This window comes from Oreochromis niloticus, linkage group LG22 (genome assembly GCF_001858045.2).
Source record: "Oreochromis niloticus isolate F11D_XX linkage group LG22, O_niloticus_UMD_NMBU, whole genome shotgun sequence".
NCBI lineage: Eukaryota > Metazoa > Chordata > Actinopteri > Cichliformes > Cichlidae > Oreochromis > Oreochromis niloticus.
The window spans coordinates 8,574,132-8,597,559 of NC_031985.2; the positions used below are offsets into that span (position 1 = coordinate 8,574,132).

The 23,428-nt window shown below is 36.5% G+C and overlaps 1 protein-coding gene across 5 annotated transcripts in view; it reads right to left on the reverse strand.

Annotated features, from left to right (window-relative positions):
• LOC100698385 (class I histocompatibility antigen, F10 alpha chain) overlaps positions 1-23,428 on the reverse strand; it is a 127,230-nt gene that overhangs the window by 5,294 nt on the left and 98,508 nt on the right. For 2 of the 5 annotated variants that reach the window (XM_025902439.1, XM_025902441.1), the window contains exons 2-6: positions 22,483-22,534; positions 15,809-16,069; positions 10,196-10,474; positions 9,142-9,444; positions 8,554-8,649 (exon numbers count right to left, since the gene is read on the reverse strand). The exons of 1 other annotated variant lie outside the window; for it this stretch is intronic. In XM_025902439.1, the coding sequence (XP_025758224.1) occupies positions 8,554-8,649; positions 9,142-9,444; positions 10,196-10,474; positions 15,809-16,069; positions 22,483-22,534 (991 nt within the window). Of the gene's footprint in view, positions 1-8,553; positions 8,650-9,141; positions 9,445-10,195; positions 10,475-15,808; positions 16,070-22,482; positions 22,640-23,428 lie in introns of those variants that run through there. 2 more of the 5 variants (XM_025902440.1, XM_025902438.1) reach the window with 2 other exon arrangements.

Genomic DNA, 23,428 nt, shown 5'->3' on the forward strand with positions numbered 1-23,428 from the left:
AGCTCTCTAACATTAGAATCATCAGCTGTGACCTATATGGTGTTATTTCGGTACTTTACACGTCACACAGGCTTGAACGTTGTTTATATGGGGAGTTCCTCTTTTTTGTGTCTATATCTATTAATATGCCTTGTGCACTAAAACTTCCTGTTTTTCAATCTGGCTGAGCTCTTGTTTGTGAGTCAAAGGTGGCCTTGCTCTACAAGCCTTCATTATTAGAGTACACATTAAAAATATTTCTTTTATTCCTAACACCAGTCCCCCTTTTTCATTTCTCACTTGAGAAATGAACTAATTCCTAATTTATCACATTAAGTTTACTTCAATACAATTCAATTGAATTTTATTTATATAGCGCCAAATCACAACAAAAGTTACCTCAAGGCGCTTCATAGATACAGAGAAAAACCCAACAATCTTGTGACGCCCTATGAGCAAGCACTTTGGCAACAGTGGGAAGGAAAAACTCCCTTTTAACAGGAAGAAACCTCCAGCAGAACCAGGCTCAGGTACGGGCAGCCATCTGCTGCGACCGCTTGGCGTGAGCTAACAGAGGCTTTGACGAGAGAGACCTAATATTTAATAATCCATATTTCACTGTTTTATTCTTCGGTTCAGATGTGGATTCTGTATTGTCCTTGCTTTGTTACTATTAATGTTTAATTTGTTTTATTGCTAGATTTGGTTTGTTGTTGTCTGTTTGGGAGCTGACATAGTCTCTATGGATAAGGGTCTTTGGCAGGGTAGCATCAGGAGAGAAGCTCCAGAGAGGCATGTTCCCTGTTAAAGCTAAAATATAACAAAAGAGATTATGCTAAACAAACAAAACCTTTCAATTCCCCAACCCTATCTGTCTCCTCAACGGGTTGTATGTTTTCAATGTTTAAAATAAATCAAACAAATAACTTAAGCTGTGTGACAGCACCTTGCGTTTACGCCAGGCTGTGAGCTGCCCTAAATCTACTTGCTACACCCCCTTTCCACCTAGTTCAATTTTTTAATCCTAATTTAAACTATTCCTGACTTCCCTCAGTGCACACTGTAAAGTGTAAAAGATACAATTAGCTTTCTCCTGGTAAAAGGTCCTACATTATTTTCTCTACCTTTGGAAACATCCTCTATCGAGTTAACCCATTTCATTTTTCAAACTTAGGCCTGATTTCTTCGCCCCCTTTAACGGGTAGCGCATATCCGGTCTGAACACTGTGTTTGGGCAATTTACGAATTGTTGCAGGATTTCTATGTTATGTAAAGTTCCTCTCATCCCTTTTATGCTTCCATTATAACCTGTGTCTAACAAACTTTTGATCTTCTTTGTAATATAAACAACTCGGTGTATTTGTGCTCTGTTCTTCTCCTTTCTCTCATCTGATCATCTCAAGCACGTCCTGTACCAAATTTGCTTCCTCTTTTCAAGCCCACATTTAATTACAAGCTCTAACACATTTGCCCTATACGGCGGTCTCGACGTGTTTCCTGTCTACTTATAAAAATACCAGAGTTATTCTCAGAACTCAGAGCTGAAGTTCCCCTTTTCTAAGTCTGTAGGTTCAAGAAGAGAGCAAGCTGCTAGTCGGTAAACAACTTTATCATCACATAAGTTATTAGGTAAACGTCATGTAGACACATTTCATGTAGCTGATAACATATATACAATTTTCCTTTGACATATCTGTATGTGCACGCCTAAATTGTAACCTCTTATTCTAGAAATCAAAAATAACCTGAAAATAACACTTTCTGCCTCAGTTTTACCATACCTAAATTATCAAAAAACCTAAACATCATCAAGTAATCCTAAAACCCCTTTCAAATTAAACCTTAAATCCTGTAACTCCCCCCTTTTTGTGACACATCTCATGTGTTACAAACTCAAAATCCTTCACTCAGGTTAGGGCATTAAAAAAGGTTAGTCATATCATATTAAGTCTACATGCTCCGGACCTTCAAACCTGTTTTTAAGGAATGAAATCAAATTAATCATCATGTCAAATCTTTTCTTGGCTCCATCCACAGCCTGCATCCTTGAAGCGTCCTATAAACAAAAGCCTGTGTGTTAACCAGAACATCACCTTTTATACTCACTTTCTCCACTGATGATCCAACCTGTGTTATAACCCAAAATAAACTTACACAGAACAGTTATTAATCATGTGTCCCCTCCGTTCATGGTAACTTAAGTTACATCAATGTTTCCCTTTTAGCATTTAACATCCTATAATGTAATAACATAATCCAACCCCAATAAATAATTTTCTCAACGCACACATCAATATCCCAAAATCAGCATCCCCAGATTTAAGTCTCCCACTTGTCCTGTTTGTCAACCTTTTATTTATTTCCCCTCTTGGTCCCATCACTCACATTCACTCCCATGCATTCACACATGATATTTTTGCTGATCTGCAGCCTTCTGCGCACGTGATCAGATGCTCCACATCAGCAAAATGAGCTCAATCATTTGTTTTATTTCGTTTTTCCTTTTTAGGAAAATAGTTCTCTATACTTTTGACTGGATTGACTCGCTGCAATCCTTACTTGGTAATTTGTCCGCGCCGTCAGTTCACTCTCTTCCAGGCCTGCTTAGAGCAAAAATGAGAAAAAAGAGAGCTGATTGTTAGCTCATCAAAGTACAAAACAAAATCACCTGACAGGTTTTTTCTAAGTGCACTGTTATAAAAACTATGGGCCCTTTTAGACATGTCCATGTTTATCAAAACTCCCTCTATTAAAATGAAAAACAACAGCCCCAAAAAATCTTAAACCATCTTAAATTTCACCCATTCAACACACCGAAAACCTCGCCAAAAGCTACACCGTTTCGTACACAACAATAACCCCGGTTAAGCACTTTACCATACTCAGATTCAGCCTAACACCTTACAACAATGTGTCAACACTAATTTATAAACCTCCTAATCAAATTTGCACCCCTGAACAATCTACCCCTCCTTTAAGGCCTCAATCACACACACACAGCAAGCTCCTCTGTCCACATTCACACAAGCTCTCAAACTTTTCCATACTCAGCCATATCTCAACAATTTAACTTGGCAAAAGAAATACATGTTTAAACTTTATCACATTATTTAATTATTTTCATTTTCTTTCTATACTAATCACTTACTTTGATCAATCAGTGCAAGAGCACTCCTGAGTCACTCTTATAAACACTTTTCTTTTGTTTTGTTTTTTTTTCCATCTCTTTTAAATCTTTCCATCAATTGTATTAACCATTCACACCATTCTCTCACTCATACAAGCAGCAAGCAGATCTTCATTGCATATGCTTATGTTCTTAGCCAGGTTTTTAATCAATATCTGTTCATTAAGCTTCAGGAGCTTGTCTTTATAAGGTTAATGCATTTTCTGTTTGTGTGTGTATGGGTATATGTTATTTTGCATCTATGACTTCACAGTCTCCCAGACTTCTTCCCAACTCTCCCGTTAAGCAGTCAGTTTTCTTTTTCCCCGAGTTACTAACCCACATTTTGATTTCCCACCTTAAATTACCGCCCTCCTGGTCTTCAGCCAGGAGCTGGGGCTTGCTTTTCAGGTTCCTGGACACATCATGCTGTGAACAATTCAACCAGAAACTTGCCTTTACTTATCCATAGATGTTAACCTCTAACTTTCTTCCGACTGCTGCTGTGGAGAGCCGGTCCAAGTCTGCTTTACTCCTAAAATAACAAAACTAAGACATTTTCATTATTATCACCAGTGGTTAAATAACCCATTTCTCTGTCTCTGGTCAGAAACACCAATTATGCCAGGCATGTAAGCGTGTTCTTCCCTGCATTTTATGTTAATTGGGTGTAAACTGCTTCTTCATTAAATTAATTCATTGAGTTTCTCATTGCATTTCTATGTATTCATGTTAATGTACACTACGTGTAAGCTGTTTCTTCATTGCATCCTATATATTCATATTTAATTTATGCATTTCACCACTGAGCTTTAGATTCAAACTATCTCACTTCTGATTCATTTCAAAAATATCTCACATGTAACAATTTGTATGTGTGTTTTCTATTCATTAAGGTAATGACAATTATTTCTTTCATTATTCTCACCTTTTCTAATGTTTACCTCTTTGTTATGCTGTAGTGGACATCCCTAAACAATTCATGAGTTCAGGCTTCAATTTTCAATCCAATTATATCCTATATTCTCGCAGTCAAACTCGTCCAGCTTCATCTCTCACTGGTCCTCTCTGCACAATGTCCTATTCGGGCTTCAAAGCTCCAGCAAACACAGTCTCAACTCAGCTGCTGTCTTCTTCTCTGTTTCTTTACAGTCTTTTCTTTCAGATTAAGTCCCAGCGTGGCAAAATATCACTCAATGTCCAGTGCTCTTCCACAATTCTTTATCCCACTGTTCAACTGCCCAGCCTGTATTTTCACAGTACATGTTGCATTAGTCTTACATGCTGCTGCTGGTCGTCAGTCGTCATCAGTGTTAATGGATCAGTGGCCCTGTCGTTTGCCTGCTGTATTCAAGTCCACGATGTTCTATCTGTCTTCATCAGGTGATTAACTGTCTTTTGCGTGTCTTCTCGGGGTGAAGGACAAAGTAAGAGCTCAAGCTGCACAATTTCGAGCCAAAGACTGGCTTATTTTCTCCCAATTCTTTTAATCTACTTTTCTGCTGCTGAACTCAAGGTTGCAAAGTTGAAAGACGCCCACCTGTATTGACACACTAAACCATATAATTAGTAATATATGCATTTTTCTTAAAGGCTTCATTTGCTTCATGTGCCTAGAGTTAAATCTGTCTCTCTGTGTTCTTTCTGTACACACTCAGTTCCCATATATGGGCATGCACAGTTCCTGTTCACTATTTCCTGTCGCTGCAGCCCCGGTAGACAGAGCAATATTTCCTGTTCCTCAAACTAATCTAACTCCTTTGTTTTTTGTTTTCTTGAATTAAAAACACTTTCAAACTTTAGCACATCCTACTTTCATCACACAAGAAATATATTTCACACTCCTTTATTCCATACACACCTTTTAAATGCTCTAACCTCTTTCAGACGCCATAAATCGTCTCACACGCACTGCCTTTCTCTCTCTCAAACTTCCCCTTTTCACTTACTCAGAGAAATCACCCAGTCACTCAAATCAAATACTGACAGCATTCACACAGTTAAAATCACACAAAATACGCTTTCATACGAGTATTTTGGACATGCCTTCCATGATCAGAAAGAGCAAGTCAAAAGAAAAAAGAAAAAGAAAACTGAAACCTCTCATAACATCACTGAAGGTCAAATATCTTCATAGACCCAAAAGTAAGCATATTATTTCCCTAGTCAAAAGTCAAACCGTTACTCACAGTAATTTTAATCTAACAGCCTTTGTGTTTTGAAACTAAAAAGAGGAAGGAACAGCGCCCAATTTAAACTGCGCATGTTGTCACTCAACGACACACACACAGAAAATGTAACTGTATATATTATCTCAAACTGAAACAGAACCCATCTAAAAATCCTAAAACATCTTACTTCGACACCCCAAAACACACATCGCTTACAGACATCTTTATTAATTAAATTATCTCAAATTCAATTTCACTTCTCAGAACCCAGGTAACAGTCTTAAGTATCAACAGTTTATGTATCCTATCTCAAAACCCCTCAAAAAGTCATACAGTCATGGCAAGAAATAAAACTTTACTTACATATTGTAATAAACAAAATCAGCGTCTTAAGCACATGCATCAGCAATGTCTAGCAGTCTCTATAAACTTCCTATCAGTCTTATACAGTTTTACCTAGTACAGACACATGTCAAGCAGACCCCATACTCATATTCTACAGTTATCATGAAATACTTATCATAATCAACAACAGTCACACAAATATAATAAACATAAACTGCATTTCTTCCCTTAAAACACAGATTGAAGTCGTCCTTAACCCTGGCTCTGCAGTCAGTCATTAGCCACTCATTAGTAAACAGGAAATGTCACTCTAAATAAGTCACAGGCATCTCATTTACATAGACACAGACACACAATCTCAAAATAACCAGCCTGCTGCAGTGCCCGTGGCAGACAGAGCCTATATACAAACATAAAAATTATAACACAGAGACGTCTGATATCTTAAAAATATTTACAAGGCCTGAAATTGCAGAACCTACCGAATTTAGACAAAACTTTAACTTAACCCTCCAAGGGACAAACTCCCTGAGTTTTTTATGATCAATTTAACCAGTCCCGGCCCCGGGCCGTGGTCACATATCTAATGCCCTAACACAATTTAAAAGCGTCAACCAACTCAACCCCTGCCAAGAAGCCCTGTTTTGGGGACACTTCACATCCCAGGCTTCCCCGAAGTTTTAAGTCAAAAGGTAGACGCCCGAAACCCGGTTTCTACTAACCAAAAAAGTGCACACCACCGCCCCGGACGGTAAACTGACCCAGTCAGTGGCTATTTTGGAGTGTCGTAGTTCTCCACACTTGCCAAGTGAACTATCTCTCCCCGAGGAAATGTCGATCGTCACCGACAACTTGGAAGCGTCACCTTCCGACAAAAATGCACTTGTTAGACTCCCAGAGTCCCGTTCTAAACAATTTAATTATTTTGAAGACACCCCGAAAATCACAAACCCACCATATCGGTGTCCAAGCCCGGCTTTATAATCAATTGAGACTTTAATGTCACAAACTCTTCGCCAATAACCTACACTCTGCAGTCCAACTGCTTTAAATACACTTATTCTCTTTACTCTTTACTTATTTTCTCTTATTCTCTTTTCCTTTGGGACTTTAACCCGGTACCTTTAGTGAGACTCTAACTCACTTTTACTCTTTTTCTTATTCCTTACTTCAACTTCAACTTCTCATGAGATTTTCACCAAAATCAAAAGAGACATTTACCAGTAATTTCAGTAAGTAGACTTTAATTTCTCATGTCCAATCTGGCACATTTTGGAAATAATTCAACAGGTAGTGCCTTACCTTTGAATAAGCCGGCTTATGTCCACTCACTTCGACCACTGACTCGTGTCTGCTTGTTCGAGCGCCTTGGACCCTCTCGGTCTCAACCTCCAACTTTTCTCCCTCAACCTCGGCCAAATGCACCAAATGTTACGGGTTCGAAATTGAGGACGAGAGTAAAACAATGATGGTCCAGAAGAGGTCATTCAAACAATTGATTTTAATGAATGCACGCAGCGTGGAGAGGTGCAAACTGCAAAACAGTTGTACATCTCTACCCAAAATACACTCTAGATTGCTTTTATAACATCAGGGTATTGTAACGCCCCTTCTTGCGTTTACAAGCACATAATTTGCATGTACAGAACATTCATGTATTTTAAGAATTAACTGCAACATAGAGGTTCCTCCTTGTGGCATACTCTTCCGAATATAGTGATGACCTAAGGCCTTCGAGGTCACCATGGACTGGACATCCTTCCGTCACCTGTAACTAAGCAAACTCAAATACCACAAGAAGCTGAATACATTCAGGCCTTTGCTCAGCTACTATTTTACTGTAACAATATACTCAGCATATGAGTTATGATATATATATATTTAACTCAATCATTTTAAAGTAGTTATACTGCACCTGTAATAAACATGTTAATATTTGATTATGATAACCCCTATAATATAAATTATAACATAATGCCAGCAGCTTCAATAAATGCTTGGATGAAATGATAATTAATGCAATGACAAGATGATGGTTATGTAAAATAGTCCCTATAATTCTACATTTGTTATAAATGTTAACACAATTTTTTTCATGTATTATACAAGGCATCAAACATAATTTCATATTTTCATTTTGTAATCTGGACAAAAGCATTAATTTAATTTGTAAAATTAAAAACATAGACACTGGGCTTACTCACTAACATGTTTATAGATATGTTGTGACCTTGCACCCAAAATGTGCTCATGTTAAATTTATAAGTAAAGCGACTGAAGGTAGAGAACGTACACATTTCTAATGCAGGTAAAGGTGTACCTTAGGATGTGTTTGTTTGGCAGAGTTGATGGTTAAGAAAAGAGAAACAATGTTTGGGTTTCAGTAACTGAGTTGGTGGTTATTTTGTTCCTTGACAACCAAACTGTAGCTCAGGTGTAAAAAAAACAAAACAAAAACAAAAAACAAAAAAACCACAAAGACAGAAAGAAAAATGATGCAGAAAAAAGTAAATAACAGACAAGAAGAAAAAGTGAAGTAACTGGACAAAAATCTACAAGTGGGATAATGCAGAGAAATGAAGGGGCAAGTTATGAAACACAACAAGCATGATTAATGAATATCGTTGTAATATATTGAGGATTTAAAAGAGTCTGATCATCCTGCTGGCAGAGAAAGTGTTAAAATACTTTAATATTAACCTGAAGACTCAGCTTACACTGCTTTTGGTTGTTACCTGTTTAATCCTGTGTGTATTGTTTGTTTTCTTTTGAAAACTGTTAATAATGACTTCAATTAAGTCATATTACTCTTACTATCATTATTATTGTTTGCACTATGTCATCATTGTTGTTTGCATTATACAAGAAAAATCCAGGAAGTTTGTTTCTCACCTGTCCTCTTTTTGTAAATAATGAATGCGATCACAGCGATGGCAGCAAGAACAACCACAGCAACAACAACAGGGATGATCAGGGAGAAGGAACTTCCTGTGGATCACAGAACAAACAAAAGGTGAGAACAAAAAGTTTCCAATCAGATAACAATCATGTACAATAGCTTCGTTTATGGTCACTACATGTTTGTACAACTAATGTTTGTTTTCATTCCAACAATAAAAGTTCTGCCATTAAATTTAATTTCAATACATTGCCAATAAATTTGAACATAGCAATGTTTCAAAATATACATTTTCCCCCATTTACTATTTAATCTTCTAAAACTGTCCATTAGTCAGATAATCAGTGGCCACACATGAACATGTTTTATATTCATCAATGTTCACCAAGGAAAAAATGTGGTGGAAAAACACAACTTGGTCTAAACTGATTTAGGTCTTAAAATTATTCTGACAGAAGCTGACAGAAAGAAAATCTAAGCAAACAAACTTTCTCATCCAACATGAACCACAGGGCTATTGCAGTAATTCAAGTGTGTGTTTCCCATGTTTATCACTCATCTGATCCTGATTCCAGACTCACCTTCATTGGTCCTGATCTCTGATTTGTCCAGTTTGATGACGATGTCCTCGTTCACACCAGAGAGCTGAAACACACATCTGTATCTGTGCCAGTCTTCAGGTTTGACTGATGAGACATCCAGGTCAACACTCATCTGGAAGGTCCCGTCATTGTTGGTGAGAATCTCTCCTTTGTCCACTCCCTCATGAAGCTCCACTCCATCTTTTTTCCAGACCATCTCGGCTCTGTTAGGATAGAAACCTGTAGCGTGGCAGGTGACTGAGGAGGAGGAAGACTTCTGGAGGAGAGACACTGAGGGACGAACTGGAGAGATATTAAAATTATCATAAGGAGTGAGAAGGATTAGAAATGAGTATATCAGAGCTAAAACTGTGGAAGATGATCTGCTATGACGACCAGGAGCAACTTTAAAAGATTATTATTATTATTATTAAAACCATACCAATTTCTTTTGATGTGATGTAGTTTATTAAATTAAATTAAATTTAAAAAATGTGTCAAAATGCCACGCGAAGTGCAATTATATGAACCCTTTCACACATAGGGGTCACTACAGTGGACAACTATTCAAAGGCTGTTTTCTTGTATTTGTGTCAGTGTTGATGGTAAACTTGCACATAAACCACTACATTGGGCACTGATGTGTCACTCCATGCCTTGCAGGGTTATAGTTGTTATAGTTGTTACATATATTGTTATACTGTTATAAAATATTTTTAAAATATATTTAAAAATATATTTTTGTTATGTTATAGTTTTTACACAGTGTATATTAATTATTCATTTGTCAAATTCATAAGTCAAAATGTTTGTTGTACAACTAAGTGGACATGTAAAAATACTCTTTGAAAATGAAAAGTACATGTTTAAAAAAAAAGAAGTTCAAAAATCTTTTTTTCATGCCTTAAGATGAATAAAAATACTCAAGAAAAAAAAAGCCCTGATTGAGGTTTTCATAATTCATGCATGAAAAGGTTAATTTAATATGATATTAAGTAATAAACTGAGACATATAACTTTTGGTTAACAATCTAATTCTGGTCATAGATTTTACCTGTTTTCATCAGAGAGCTCCTCCCATAGTTCACATACTTCTTCAGCCACTCAGGACAAATCTGGGTGAGGTAGTTCTTATACTGTGTGATCGTAGCTTTGTTACTGTCCCACTTTGTCTTTGTCATGACAGCCTGTTGTACAGGAGCGACCCACGTCTCTGTCTTCAGGTCAAAGCTTATGAAGTCTTCTCCATCATAGCCGTCTTGGCGATATCCATTCACTTCACCTGTGTCATCATCCCATTCACAGCCGTACATCCGCTGGACAATGTGAACACCTGACAGAAACACAGAGACAAAGACTGCAGTGAACCAGAGAGAGACTGCACTAAAGTCTTATACTGACACAGAGACATGATCAACATATAGAGGATCTACATTTATGGCTGCTTTTGTCTCAGTGGAAGATTTTTAAAACCAATCATCATTAACAATGTAGATTTTAGAAAAAGACACTGGAAAAAACAGAATTCATTTTCTCCCGTTAGCACATCTACGTCCTGCCTGCAGAGATATCACTGCACAGTTTATCTCTGCTGTTGTAGGTGGAGCAACTTCCTGTGAGCTGCAGGATCAGACAAACACACTAAGCTGAGTCCTGAGCAGCCGACACAGATCCTGATTCTAGATTTACTTTCCATCCTCTGAAACTCTGCAGCCGTCATCAGTCCAACAAAATCCTTCCTGTGAGAAACTAAACACCAGACTGTCCTGAGGTTTTTCTAGACGTGTCTGTTTAATATGATCATGTGATGTTAATCTAATCTGGAGTTCTACTTACAGTATTTCAGGCTCCAGCAAATGCTTCATGTCATCATTGATGACTATGCAAGAAATAATTTTTGATAAATCAGTTAATTTCTCTGGCAGCACGGTGGCACAGTGGTTAGCACTGTTGCCGCACCGCAAGAAGGTCCTGAGTTCAATTCCACCATCAGGCTGGGGTCTTTCTGTGTGGAGTTTGCATGTTCCCCCCGTGTTTGCGTGGGTTCCCTCCGGGTACTCCGGCTTCCTCCCACCATCCAAAGACATGCAACTTGTGGGGATAGCTTAATTGGATAATCCAAATTGCCACTAGGTGTGAATGTGTGAGTGAATGTGAGTGCGAATGGTTGTCTGTCCCTGTGTGTTGGCCCTGCGACAGACTGGCGACCTGTCCAGGGTGTACCCTGCCTCTCGCCCTATGACAGCTAGGATAGGCTCCAGCACCCCCCGTGACCCTGAAAAGGATAAGCGGAAGCGAATGGATGGATGGATGGACGGTTAATTTCTTGTGCTGTGACCTGACAAAAAGGTGAAAAAGGTTCCCCTAAGATTTTACAACCATGTTGTCATTTTTATTACATTTACTAAGACCAGAGGACTGAAACAATAATTCAGACCTTGAATTTGACTCCATGCTGGGAAACTTTTGGTGTTTTTCGGCGCTGTGACCAGATCAGATTTTGCACTAAAAATATTAAAACATTCAGAACATTCAGAATGCACCGAGAAACGCCTCGGTGCATCAGCACAGGTATTTTCTTTATATGAACATGTGGAGTTACACACCATCTAGGGTCAAATTCCACACTTTTCCAGCCCGTTTGGTTAATAAATTATATTAAAATTGCTAATCAATAAATCAGGACGCCGTGAATGTCCATGAAAATCTTGCAAAAACACCTCCTTATAGGCGGCAACAAAGTGAATGTGGGATGAGCTGGTGTTGTCTGCACTCCTTTGATTGGAGTGTAGATTAAGTGGAGGAGAAACATGGGGAGGCCCTGCATGAGTCAAGAAAACGCTCACAGCTGTCACTGATAGAGGTGGGCGGATCGATACAAATATCGATAGTATTGATACCAACACTAGTATTGGTTACGGATCAATAATAGCATGACTGGATTGATACTTTGCTTTTATCCTTCAAGTTCAGTATGTAGCCGCTGACCTGTGTTTATTATTATAGTGGGGATTCCCTTTGTCCAACCAAACATCCTACAGCTTAAAATTCACAAGCCACTGCTGCACTGTGGTAATGTTTTGTATGCAGGCAAAAGAAGTCCAATTATCAAACTCGAAAGTTGCATTTTATTGTTTATTTTTCCAGTTTGGAAAGCAATAACAAAGATCCATCTTTGTTCCTACCCGCTGCTTCTCCTGCTCTGGTAAAAAACCATAGGCCCACCCCAGTGCATTCTGGTCCTATACCAGTCCCTTTATTTATAAAAAAAAAAAGAAAAGAAAAAAAAAGACTCTACAGTTCTTCCTGGTTGACTTAGCAAGATAAACAACAAAACAAAACAAAACAAAACAAAACAAAACAAAGCAAATATTAACCTACAAATAAACTTGTAAATAACCCAAAAATATAAACAAACCAACAACAAACCCCAACAAATTTAAGAATAACAAAAATAAAGAATAAATAGCTCCAACAATTTCTTTGGAAAAATAAACCTCAAACATGCACTATGAAAAATGTCCAAACCTTTTTGTGTGCTTTAGAGACAGAATTTACATCACAGGTCTCCAAAAAACTGAGTTTCAAAAAGCATGAAAAGCTGAAAAGTGTGTTTTGTTGTTTCAACTAATTATTGTGGAAAGTAACAACACAGTGATATAGTGGTCATGGCTCACTACTCTCCCCCAATCAGCTGCCTGAATAACTTAAAATTATTGGAACTGATATCGACAATACTGCGCCTGTATTTACTTGGTTGAAAGTGTGAATGTTGAACGTTTTTGTTGAAATGTCCAGGCAAGTATATACATGTTAAATGACAAGATATACGTGTTCAAATAGCGTCAATTAACTCACAACCAGAGATGGGCAGTAACGCGTTACTTGTAACGCGTTACTGTAATCCGATTACTTTTTTCAAGTAACGAGTAATGTAAGGGATTACCATTGCAAAAACGGTAATTAGATTACCGTTACTTTCCCGTAGGAACGCTGCGTTACTGCGTTACTAAAACCGTGAGTTTTTTGCGAGAATGTCTCATGAGAGTGACGTAAGCGAGTGCGACGTTCATGACAACAGCTGTCTGCAGATCAACAATGGATAATATATCGAGTGCGGGAGAGAGTATGAGCATGCAGCGTTTAAAGTGTGGAAGTACTGACCTTATTTTGAGTTTGATTCCATAAAAAGTGACAAAAACATTAGCGTCCGTTGTGCGTGGGAAGAAAACTTCTTTTTACAGCGAAAACCCCCCCCCTAAACTTCCAAGCAAGCACCGAGTGCGCTACGACTGTAATGGGAAATTCACAGAGAAACTCGCGGAGTCTTCAACTGACCGCTGCGGCACACCTGCACCAGGGCAAACCTCCGCCTAAACCTCCTGCTTTACAGGTGAAAATAGAGCAACTAGTCTTTGACTTTATTTATTTTCTGCTGTGTTTTACTTGCATCTATTTGAAAGAGTGAGTGTAAACACAAAAAAATATTTTATTTTATGTGCTAGAATGTGCAGAAAATAGGTTTAAATGTTAAACAAATTTCTTCCAGTCAGAGAATGTTGCATATAATTTAAGTTAAAAGATTAAAACTAATAAAACAAGTTTTAAAAAGAGACTTTTCCATTTGATTACATTTTGTATGATGGATTATGCAGAAAAAGTAGAATTGGGCTGAAAGATCTATCGCTTTATTACCTATTCAGGTTGTAAATTGTGTTTTTAAAAGGTAACTAAGTAACTAAGTAACTAAGTAATTAATTACTTTTGAAAATAAGTAATCAGTAAAGTAACGGGATTACTTTTTTGGGGAAGTAATCAGTAATTAGTAACTGATTACTTTTTTCAAGTAACTTGACCAACACTGCTCACAACTATATGATAATTCTTCATAACTAAACAATAAGAACAAGTAGTCTGATGACCTGTGATCATTATGAAGCTAAAATTTGAAATACAATAACACGTTAAGTTTTTGTACAAAGCATCGGTATCAGATCAGTAGATACTGCCCTGAATATTACTTCGGGAAAGGAAATAAGTGGTATTGCACATCACTAGTCACTGAGCGCCGGAAAAAGCAAGCTCAGTGACCCGCCCAGAACGCTGTTATTTTCCGCCGCTCGTAAATGTTGCGTAGATGAGTGACCAAAGCTGTGTTTAATGACCAAAACAACCCGTGGGTTTTTTCACCGCTCATAGGGAGGCTTTCTGGAAGGGTTCTTGCTGAATTTTACGGCGTCCTGATTTAACGACACCACCTTAATAATCAACCTTCAGCCAGTTTATGGGAAAAGTGAGACATTTTAACACTTTACTTTCCTTGATTATATTTTCAGATTGTTGTTTATTAGCAAAAAAAAAAAAAAAAAAAAAAAAAAAAAAAACACATTAAATTTTAAATCGGGGACCAAAAATATTAAACATAGACTGAAACTCATATTTACTGTCTTATTTTTAAATAATCAAAGTAAAATTTAGAGAAACTGTTAACTGTTAAACGTCTGTCTGTTAGTTTGTGTTTCTTATTTTTGGTCTATCTACTTCTCACCAAACTGTTGTACTATTGAAGTAAAACTAAAAGTTAAATATTTATTTATTTTCCACAGAGTAGCTTTAAGTTTGTCACCGATTTATTTATGGAACCTCTGCTAATGAAAGATAATCCTGAAAACATTTCCTCATGAAAACGGGCTGAATGTCTGCTTTATTTTCACAATGGTTGATGCATTTAGTTAAATTCATTCATAAAGAGGCCGTGGACAGTGAACAGGTCATTGAGCTGTCTCTACTTTCAGCCTGTTACAAAGTCAACCCTGTTTGATTCTACTTTTTGTATTAAATATAACATTATTATTATTATTATTATTATTATTATTATTATTATTATGTGTTTAATGGAATCTGGAAAAACTGCTGTCAAAACTGTGACATCACAGCACATTTAACATCTCAGCTAGATGATAAATTATTTCATCCTAAGATGCTGTTGATGGTGTCTGACATATTTTCTTTTTCTATAATTTATTACAACATGTGATTATTTGTGAGGGTCGTCTGAACTGAGACACGGAGCGACTTCCTGTGAGCTACAGGAAGAGACAAACACACTAAGATGGATCCTGAGCAGCAGACACAGATCCTGATCCTGGGTTTAAGTTTCCATCCTCTGAAACTCTGCAGCCTCTTATCGTTCTAAAAAAAATCGTCTAACTGTGGGAAAACTACACACCAGACTGTCCTCAGGTCTTTCTAGAAGCTTCCACTGAAGGAGAGTTTCAGTCCAGGATTGTTTTTATTAAAAGTCAAATATTAGTTCACAATAATTGTAAAACAAATACACCTCAGACTGATTATTTAGATCCTGCTGATTTTCTGGAGATTAATTTCTGAATAATCGATTATTAAGAAATTGTAGCAAAAACAACCATCAAGGTTTCAGAGGCAAAAAATCCTAAATATAAACAGAAAACTTCAAATATCATGAATTTATCTTTATTATTTGATTATTGTACTGTAGTTCTACATTCATTATGAATTATTATGTTAATAATTTTAATCTGTAATCTGAATGAAATATTAAATGTGTGCAAACCTGTTTACTACTGTAAACAAAACACACTGAAAACATTAACAGCAAATATCAGTAAAAAATGAAACATGAACAAACCTCCAGTTTGGTTGAAGCGCTGCTTTGCAGTGTCAATGTTGGCTTTGAAAGCCTGCTGGGAACCCCAACAGTTTGCAGTCTCTCTCTCCCAGTACTGCTGATCTGTGTTCCTGGCAATCCAGTCCTGTTTGGGCTCAGCTTTCTCTGTGTTGCTGTCATAATAATCAATCTGAACATCATCAACCATCCCAACAACCACAAACTCTGGGAAGTTTGGGACTTGAGAGGATCCAGTAAGGAAATACTTCAGCGAGTGGGTCACTGTAAGAAACAGTTAATGTTGTGAGATCTCAGGAACACAGATTTATAAATCATTTTATTTTTTAAATAACACAATAAGAAAAACTACAGCACATTAAAGACATCCTGTAATAATCCTGCTGTCCCTTCAATAAACACAAAATAGATTTATGAATAGATATTCAGTGGTTAATGTAATTTTTCTGATCCTTTTCTTCAAAACTTCAAATTCTAGTTTGAACCTGATTATTCACAGAAAGTTTTAAAACTGGTGTTTATCCTTCAGTTTGGTTTAATTCAGTTTTCATGATTGATGGTTTGAACTCATTATAGGTTTTAATTTAACTGTATTTTTATTTTGTTTTCATTGTTAAACAAAATACATATTATTTTTAATCTGTTTTGCTTTTGTTACACAGCGTGACTTCTAAAGTGAGTTGTTCTCTTTTGCATTTCAATTTTTGATATTTCAAATTATATGAATTGATTGAAGCATATCGATGCTTCTTCTTTGTTTATATTATTTTTATAGATTTTTTTAAGCTTAAAATTGTTACAGAAAGTTTTACTTCCAATATCTGATCGATAATATTATCAATAAAACCAAAGCTAATGTTAGGTAACTATTATTTGGGGAATATTATCTTAGCAATTGTTATTTTATCTTTTATTCTGTAATCAGGTTTTCAGGTGAGTTTTCAGTTATCAAAAGTCAACAATATTTGTTAGTTTAAAACTCTTCTCATTAGCGCTCCCTGGTGGAGATTGTTCATAAATTGCAAAACTTTTCTGGTATTTCTCACCTGCAGCTTCTTATTGATCATTCAGCAGTGATACAAAAAATTAGTTCGTGATGGTATGTGTAGTGTACTCGCACTTTACATACATAAACTATCTGATATTATTAAGTAATAATGATATAATTTGCATCTCAATTCAGTTCAATTGAATTCTATTTTATTTTATTTATACACCTCACAACAAAAGTCACCTCATTGCGCTGTTAATTAAGCAATAACACCAGAAAAACAGTGAACTTCATATCCGGGTGTAACTACTCGTTAGTTACGATATGTGTGCGCATGTTTGTCAAACAGAAAATATTCACAAGCATAACACTGGTGAATAATACTGAAGACAATACAAAGCAGGAGTCTTTTAACTTTTAATAGACTACATCAAATGACATGTGGCTCTTCATATACTGAACAAATCATTTTTAAATAATAGTAAAATAAAAATAATATTTATGAAGATACTTAAATGAACTTTAGTTAACTTTAATAAGCAGCAGTTGTGTGAAAATGTTTTAAACCCTCATGAAAATTAAAATGCTACTTAGTTTTTAAAATAAACGTTTTAATTATTGTCACCAGATTATCATCAGACCTCCTCACTGATGTTTTATTTGTTGGACTGTTTGGAGAGACAGCAGAGTCAACGCTTAAAAATGCGTCACGAACGGTTTAAACCCGGAAATCATCAAATAGTTTGGGACATAAGTCGCCTTGTTTAATCTTTGCCTTCATCTAAACTTAATGTTTATTATTAGGTATTGAAGAGATAAACAGACGATTTAATTACCTGTATAATATAATCGATTGTTTCTAAACATTGACATTATCTACACTGTAAAAAAGAAAAAAAAAAAAAAAGTAATATAAAAGTATCTTACTGTATATTTTACAGTTTTGTACTGTTTTTCTGGAATATCATTAAATTTACATAAGTAGACTGTGATTTTGCATGTCAAATGTAAAATAACATAACTTCACTGTAAATGTAATTGTTTTTTAAATATATTTTTTTGTACATATGCATATTTAGATTGTAAAAATACATTCAGAAATGTATCATAATTTCACAAATATTTGTCTGTTATTTGAGAGATTGATCTGTTAAATTCAAATGTAATACTATGGAAAAATATATAAAATGATCGAAAATTTATGAGAATAATTAATAATTAAAGGAGTATTTGAATTATAATTTTGCTGAAAATTTCATGTCATCTAGGTCTGTTTCAATAATTCAGAGGTAACAAGTGAAAATATAATTAATAGGAATAAAAACTAAAAAAAACATATAAAACATTGCACGGCCACGCTGTGCTAATTATATATTTAAAAAAATAAATGTAGAGGTAGGAATTGCAATTAATATAAATCTCAAAGTATTCACAACATTCCTGAACAGAAATAGGCCTCTGCACCTGGGGTGAGGGCGTGGCCATGAAAACAATGTGACATGCCATTGGATGTTGGGACACATAATAAGCATCGGCCAATGAATGTGAACTAACAACCACAAGGTCGCGGGTATGGCTGTGGAAAGTAGTGATGGTAAACTTGATTTTTTTTACTGAATCGAGTTTGAATGAATCACTCACCAAAGTGAATTGGGTTTTTTGAGTCATTTGAGTCACTGAGTCAGTTGACCAGAGTGCAAAAAATGTACATTTTCACTCAAACTTAATTTGTTTCTCTTGTCATGTATATCCTACTGCTAAGATGAGTGATTGAAAAAGAAAAACAACTATTTTTATGGAGCAAAAAAGAGCAAAAAAATTCTAAAGAGAACATTTATTTTATTTATTTTTATTCTATTTTAGTAGTATTTTCCTCAAATGTTTCAAATATATATTTTCCCATCTAAATGTCCACTGAGCTCTGAGCCAGGGGGCGGTAATGTGCCTTAACATTGGTTGCCAACCAAGAAGAAGAAGAAGCTGCAAGCCAGGAGGGAGGGGGTGAGTGAGTCCTGAGTGATTCGCTTACGCTACGATTCAGCACAGAAAATGAGGGGGTGAGTAGCTCAAATGTGCTGTTAGCATGTTAGCAGAGCGATGCTACTGTGAACCGAGGAGCTATTGTCTTGATGTGAGCTTCTACTCAGGGTTTTTTCTTCCAGTTCAGAGCAGAAATGTTTTTGTAAAGAAACTGGCTGTTGTTTTTTTCCCCACAGTTTTAATTATAAGCTAGATATATTTCTACTAATGAAATTAGTTTGCTAAGAGCAACAGGGACGAGTCAGTGAGTCAGTTGGGCTTGTGAATCATGATTCACGAGTCAGTAAAGTTTCTCCAGTATTGAACGATTCGTTCATGATTCACGCATCACTAATGGAAAGCGCGCTGGAAGAGAGAGGTTGGTGAAAGATCATCCATGCAGTGCTGCAAGGCAAGTATATCAAACTCAGCTTAGTAGATTTAACTTGGAATTGCTTGACCACTATGGCTCCTAGTTTACTGAGACGGTAAAAGGCATGGAATCCCTAGCTATGAAGGCAAAGGACGTCGTCTGTCAGTATAAGCTGCAGTTAGTGGCTGGTCTAGCTGTATACTATCTTGCTGGCTAGCAGAGTTGTTGTTCGCTAATTTGTTAGCTGCCAGCTTTCTGTGACCGTGTAAACACAGCAGTTGCTACGCGGATAGTTTCTACACTGCTAATACCCGTTAGGGGGGCCGCGATGACAGCTGCCACTGATGCATTTGTCTTAATGTGAAATTAAGTATGCAACTTAAGAGCTAATAGGCGACCTGTTCCACTCTAGCAACACACCTGCATTCTTGTAGAGAGCTCGTGCGTGCCAAGATGTGCTGCGTGATGAAGTGAGAGAAATAGGAAATAGAAGTAGCCCACTGTGCTAGCTTTGCCGTGTAAAATGTAATGGACAGGTAAGCCAAGTATTTCCTTCTATTTTGTGGAAAGGAAGTAGGGCTAAAACAGCTGAGGCGAATTATTTGACTACATTTAAACGTGCATTGCATACAGGTATTTGGATTTTGGCAGGTTTCATGATTCATAAGGTTTTGTTTCTTCCCCTGCAGATTAGTAGCGTGAGTTCTCAAATTTATTCAGTCAGCTGTAAAGGTGAGTATTGTGCTGCATTTAAGGATGTCAAAAGATTACACCTGTCACAGTTGTGGTGCTTTAATGTAAATGTTTGGGCACCCATGGTCAACATTTCAGTTCATGTGAACAGTTAAGCAAGTAGAAGATGAAATAATCTCCAAATGGCTTAAAGTTATAGATGACATTTAATTTTAAATAAAATCATTTTCATATTTTTTTAAACAGAAAAGGAAAAGGCCCACAGCAAAAGTTTGGACACCTTGTAGTTGACCGTAGGGCCCAAACTGCATGCCAGTGTATGTAATTGATATACATCAGTTGTAACATTGCAGTTAGTTGTTTGAGTCATTTGTGGACTTGTTTTTTTTGTCCCCTTGTCTCTTGTTCATGTACACAACAGGAAACTCTACTTTGGCAGCCGAGCACTTCATGTTATCTGTGGACCAGGCAATTGTGAATGGCCATATCACTATCTTCAGCGACGCACTTATCCTGATGTTTGGCTCTTACTACTGCACGAACATTTCTTATCCAGTAGCCCAGGCAGCAACCTTGGAATTCTTGCAACGGTAAGGCGGCACCAGTCAGTTTTATGCATTGAGACATAAGAATGATGAGACAGTGAAATCTAAAGTTATGCAATCCAAATCAAATCATCAGATCTCCTTTCATTTGCAGCTAAAACACATAAGAATGAGCAATGCTTGAGTGTTGAGATGATTTGTAGATTGATAAATCAACAAATAACTAATATTTGTGTTTCAGATGGCTGTCTCTTAAATATCCTTGATTCATGCTCATGTCAAGTTATAGAAAGAGACCTTTGAGTAGTAGATGTTTACAGATGTTTCACTACCCTGAAACAGCATTTGCAATAGACTCACAGGTTAACCAAACATCTTTGCATCACCTCTCTGTTCCACAATGACCTGTATGTCCAAACACGCACTCAAAAGCAAGCTCAATCTACACTTAGATTCATTGCAAATGTAAAAAAACACATACAGTCCAGTCCTCAGTTTCTTAACGAAGTTGTTGTTTTTCATTCGACAGATGCCTTAAGATAAACCCCGACAAGGGATCCAAAGTGGAGTGGAACACGTCTAAGAAAAACCTTGCAGTCAATCCAAAGGTTCTGACGTTGATCGCCAAAATTGCGGACTATGAGTGGAGAGCATAAAAAGTTCTTATTTTTATCCTGAGGATAACATAATCTGCTGTTCAGTAGCACTGGTCTCCGGTTCATGGTCAATGTCAACAGCACGGGTGGCCTACTTGATAGGGGAGAAGTGAAATATAGGCTGCAAATCCTATTCACATTTAGTTGGTATGTTACTGTCTGCTGACAGGCTCTCTGTCACTCTGTCCTGCTTTAGGTGTAGCATTGTCTTAAGTATTATCTTCATCTCAGTTCATTGTAATAGGCTATACATTGACACTTGTGGTGCTTGCTCTGCAAACACAGTCCCATTCGTTCAGTTATTTTGGTAAAAGTTTGTGTTAAAGTGACAACTTACAACATATCAATACTTATCAGTTAAGTATAATCAGCATAACAATGACGCTTTTGTTTTACTCGAGTTGTTCTTTGCATATGATTACTTTGCAAATTTCTCCAAGGGAACCCAAATGGCCAGCAGCAGCCCTGAATGTGAGACTTTCAGAAAGCTAGAGCTACTTCTAAACCTGCAGGTTATGTGCCTCAAATATACCCCTTTTCGTTGCTCAATAAAATCCATGTTAATGATTGAAACAATGTCTCATGTCTTATAAGTAAAATAAACATCTACAAACTGCTCATACGCAACATATGATCAAGAATTAACATAATCTTGATTTCATTATAATCAGGGGTTTTGTTTAATAAGGGTTCTTTGGGTGTTTTGTGACAGATAAAACCCACAATCTTACAGGGAGCACACTTAATTCAAACTGAAAGTCCAGTAAATATTCAGGAAATTTATGTTAAATTACACTTCAAATCTAAATTTACATGTGATATTATGTAAAATTAACAGTGAATTGTAATTTTAAAGCCAATATCTAGTTTTTTGACATGTTTTGAAAGATAAATTATTTTGTGCTGCATAATGTAGTATTACATCAAATATAATTGAATATACAACTTTTTTTTTTTTTACATCAAATAATGTTATTTAACCCAACTGTTAACTGTATATTTCTGTAAATTTAAGCATTATTCATATTGCCACATTCATTGACCTTGTTTATAGGTAATTTCATTGTTTAATCACATTAAAATGTTCCTAATTTAATGTTTAAAAGCACTTGAAAAAGGCAAAATCCCATGTAAAATTAGGGCAACAAATTGTATTTTCCTTACTGAAAATAACCGTATTTTTATGAGGAAGTTATTTTCTGTTATTTTACAGTATTATTTTGGCGCCCCAGCTGCCAGAATATTACTGTTTTTTTAAGATGTTTTTTTTAACAGTGTACTAGGATCCATTACAACTAAATGTTTAGCGTATTTCTGGGGAGCAAACAGTCCGTCCATTTGTCTTTCAAATTACATAAATCTGACATATAAAAAGACAGAAATATAACAGTCAAACTGACCTGCTGCTGCCCCCTGTATTCCCAGGAGAAGAAAGAAGATGAAGGCCTTCATCTTCTTTCTTCTTTCTTCATCTTCTACATTGTGACCATAAACAGCCAAACCTTTAACAGACTTTATTTGCTTGTCCAGAAAAAGCTACAGCTAAAATGGAGAACCAGGAGAAACGTCACCATTAGCCTCGATCAGAGCCAATAGGGATTTACTCTGAGAGTAAACGTCGTTTAAATCTGGGGTAAACCTTTAGAGTTATCAACGAAACTGAAAGTAAAATATCTTCATATGAACCAGTTTATCACGAAGGGAAGGTTAGTTTCATCTGGTCTTTATAAATTTTTATGTTATGACAGGTGTAGTTCATGTTATGTTGGGTATACACTGTATAATTTATTTTCTATTCAGGGGATAAAACCTTGTTAAGTTTCTCAGTGGAGTAATTTGTATTAATTTTAAACGCATACACTGTAAAAAATCAAACTTGCAATTGCTGAGCTTACAGTCATTTCTTTCACAATTTAACAATAAAAGCTGTTGCCCCATAAACTCAAATACATTAAGGGTTTCAACTAATCCTTTAACGTTTTGGAGCAAAAGTTGGTCTCAGATGAAATTTATTGCTGGCAAAATGAATGAATTCAAGTTTTACATGAGTTGAAGCTGTTGGCGCCTTTCTGTGCCTGAGCACGCATGCGCATTCGTATTTTTGGATACTACGGGGTCTACTTTGCACTTTTGCAAGGACTGAAAGCCACCTGGCCGTCTGCCTTAATGCGAACACGAGGCTTTTTACACCAGGAGCTGGATGCTAGTGATGGGATTTCCAGCTCTTTTTAGAGAACCGGCTCTTTCGGCTCGGCTCACTAAAAAGAGCCGGCTCTTTCGGCTCCGAACTGGCTCCTCAGGTTGTTTTGTTGCTTTAATTAATTTATTATTAACAATAATATAAAA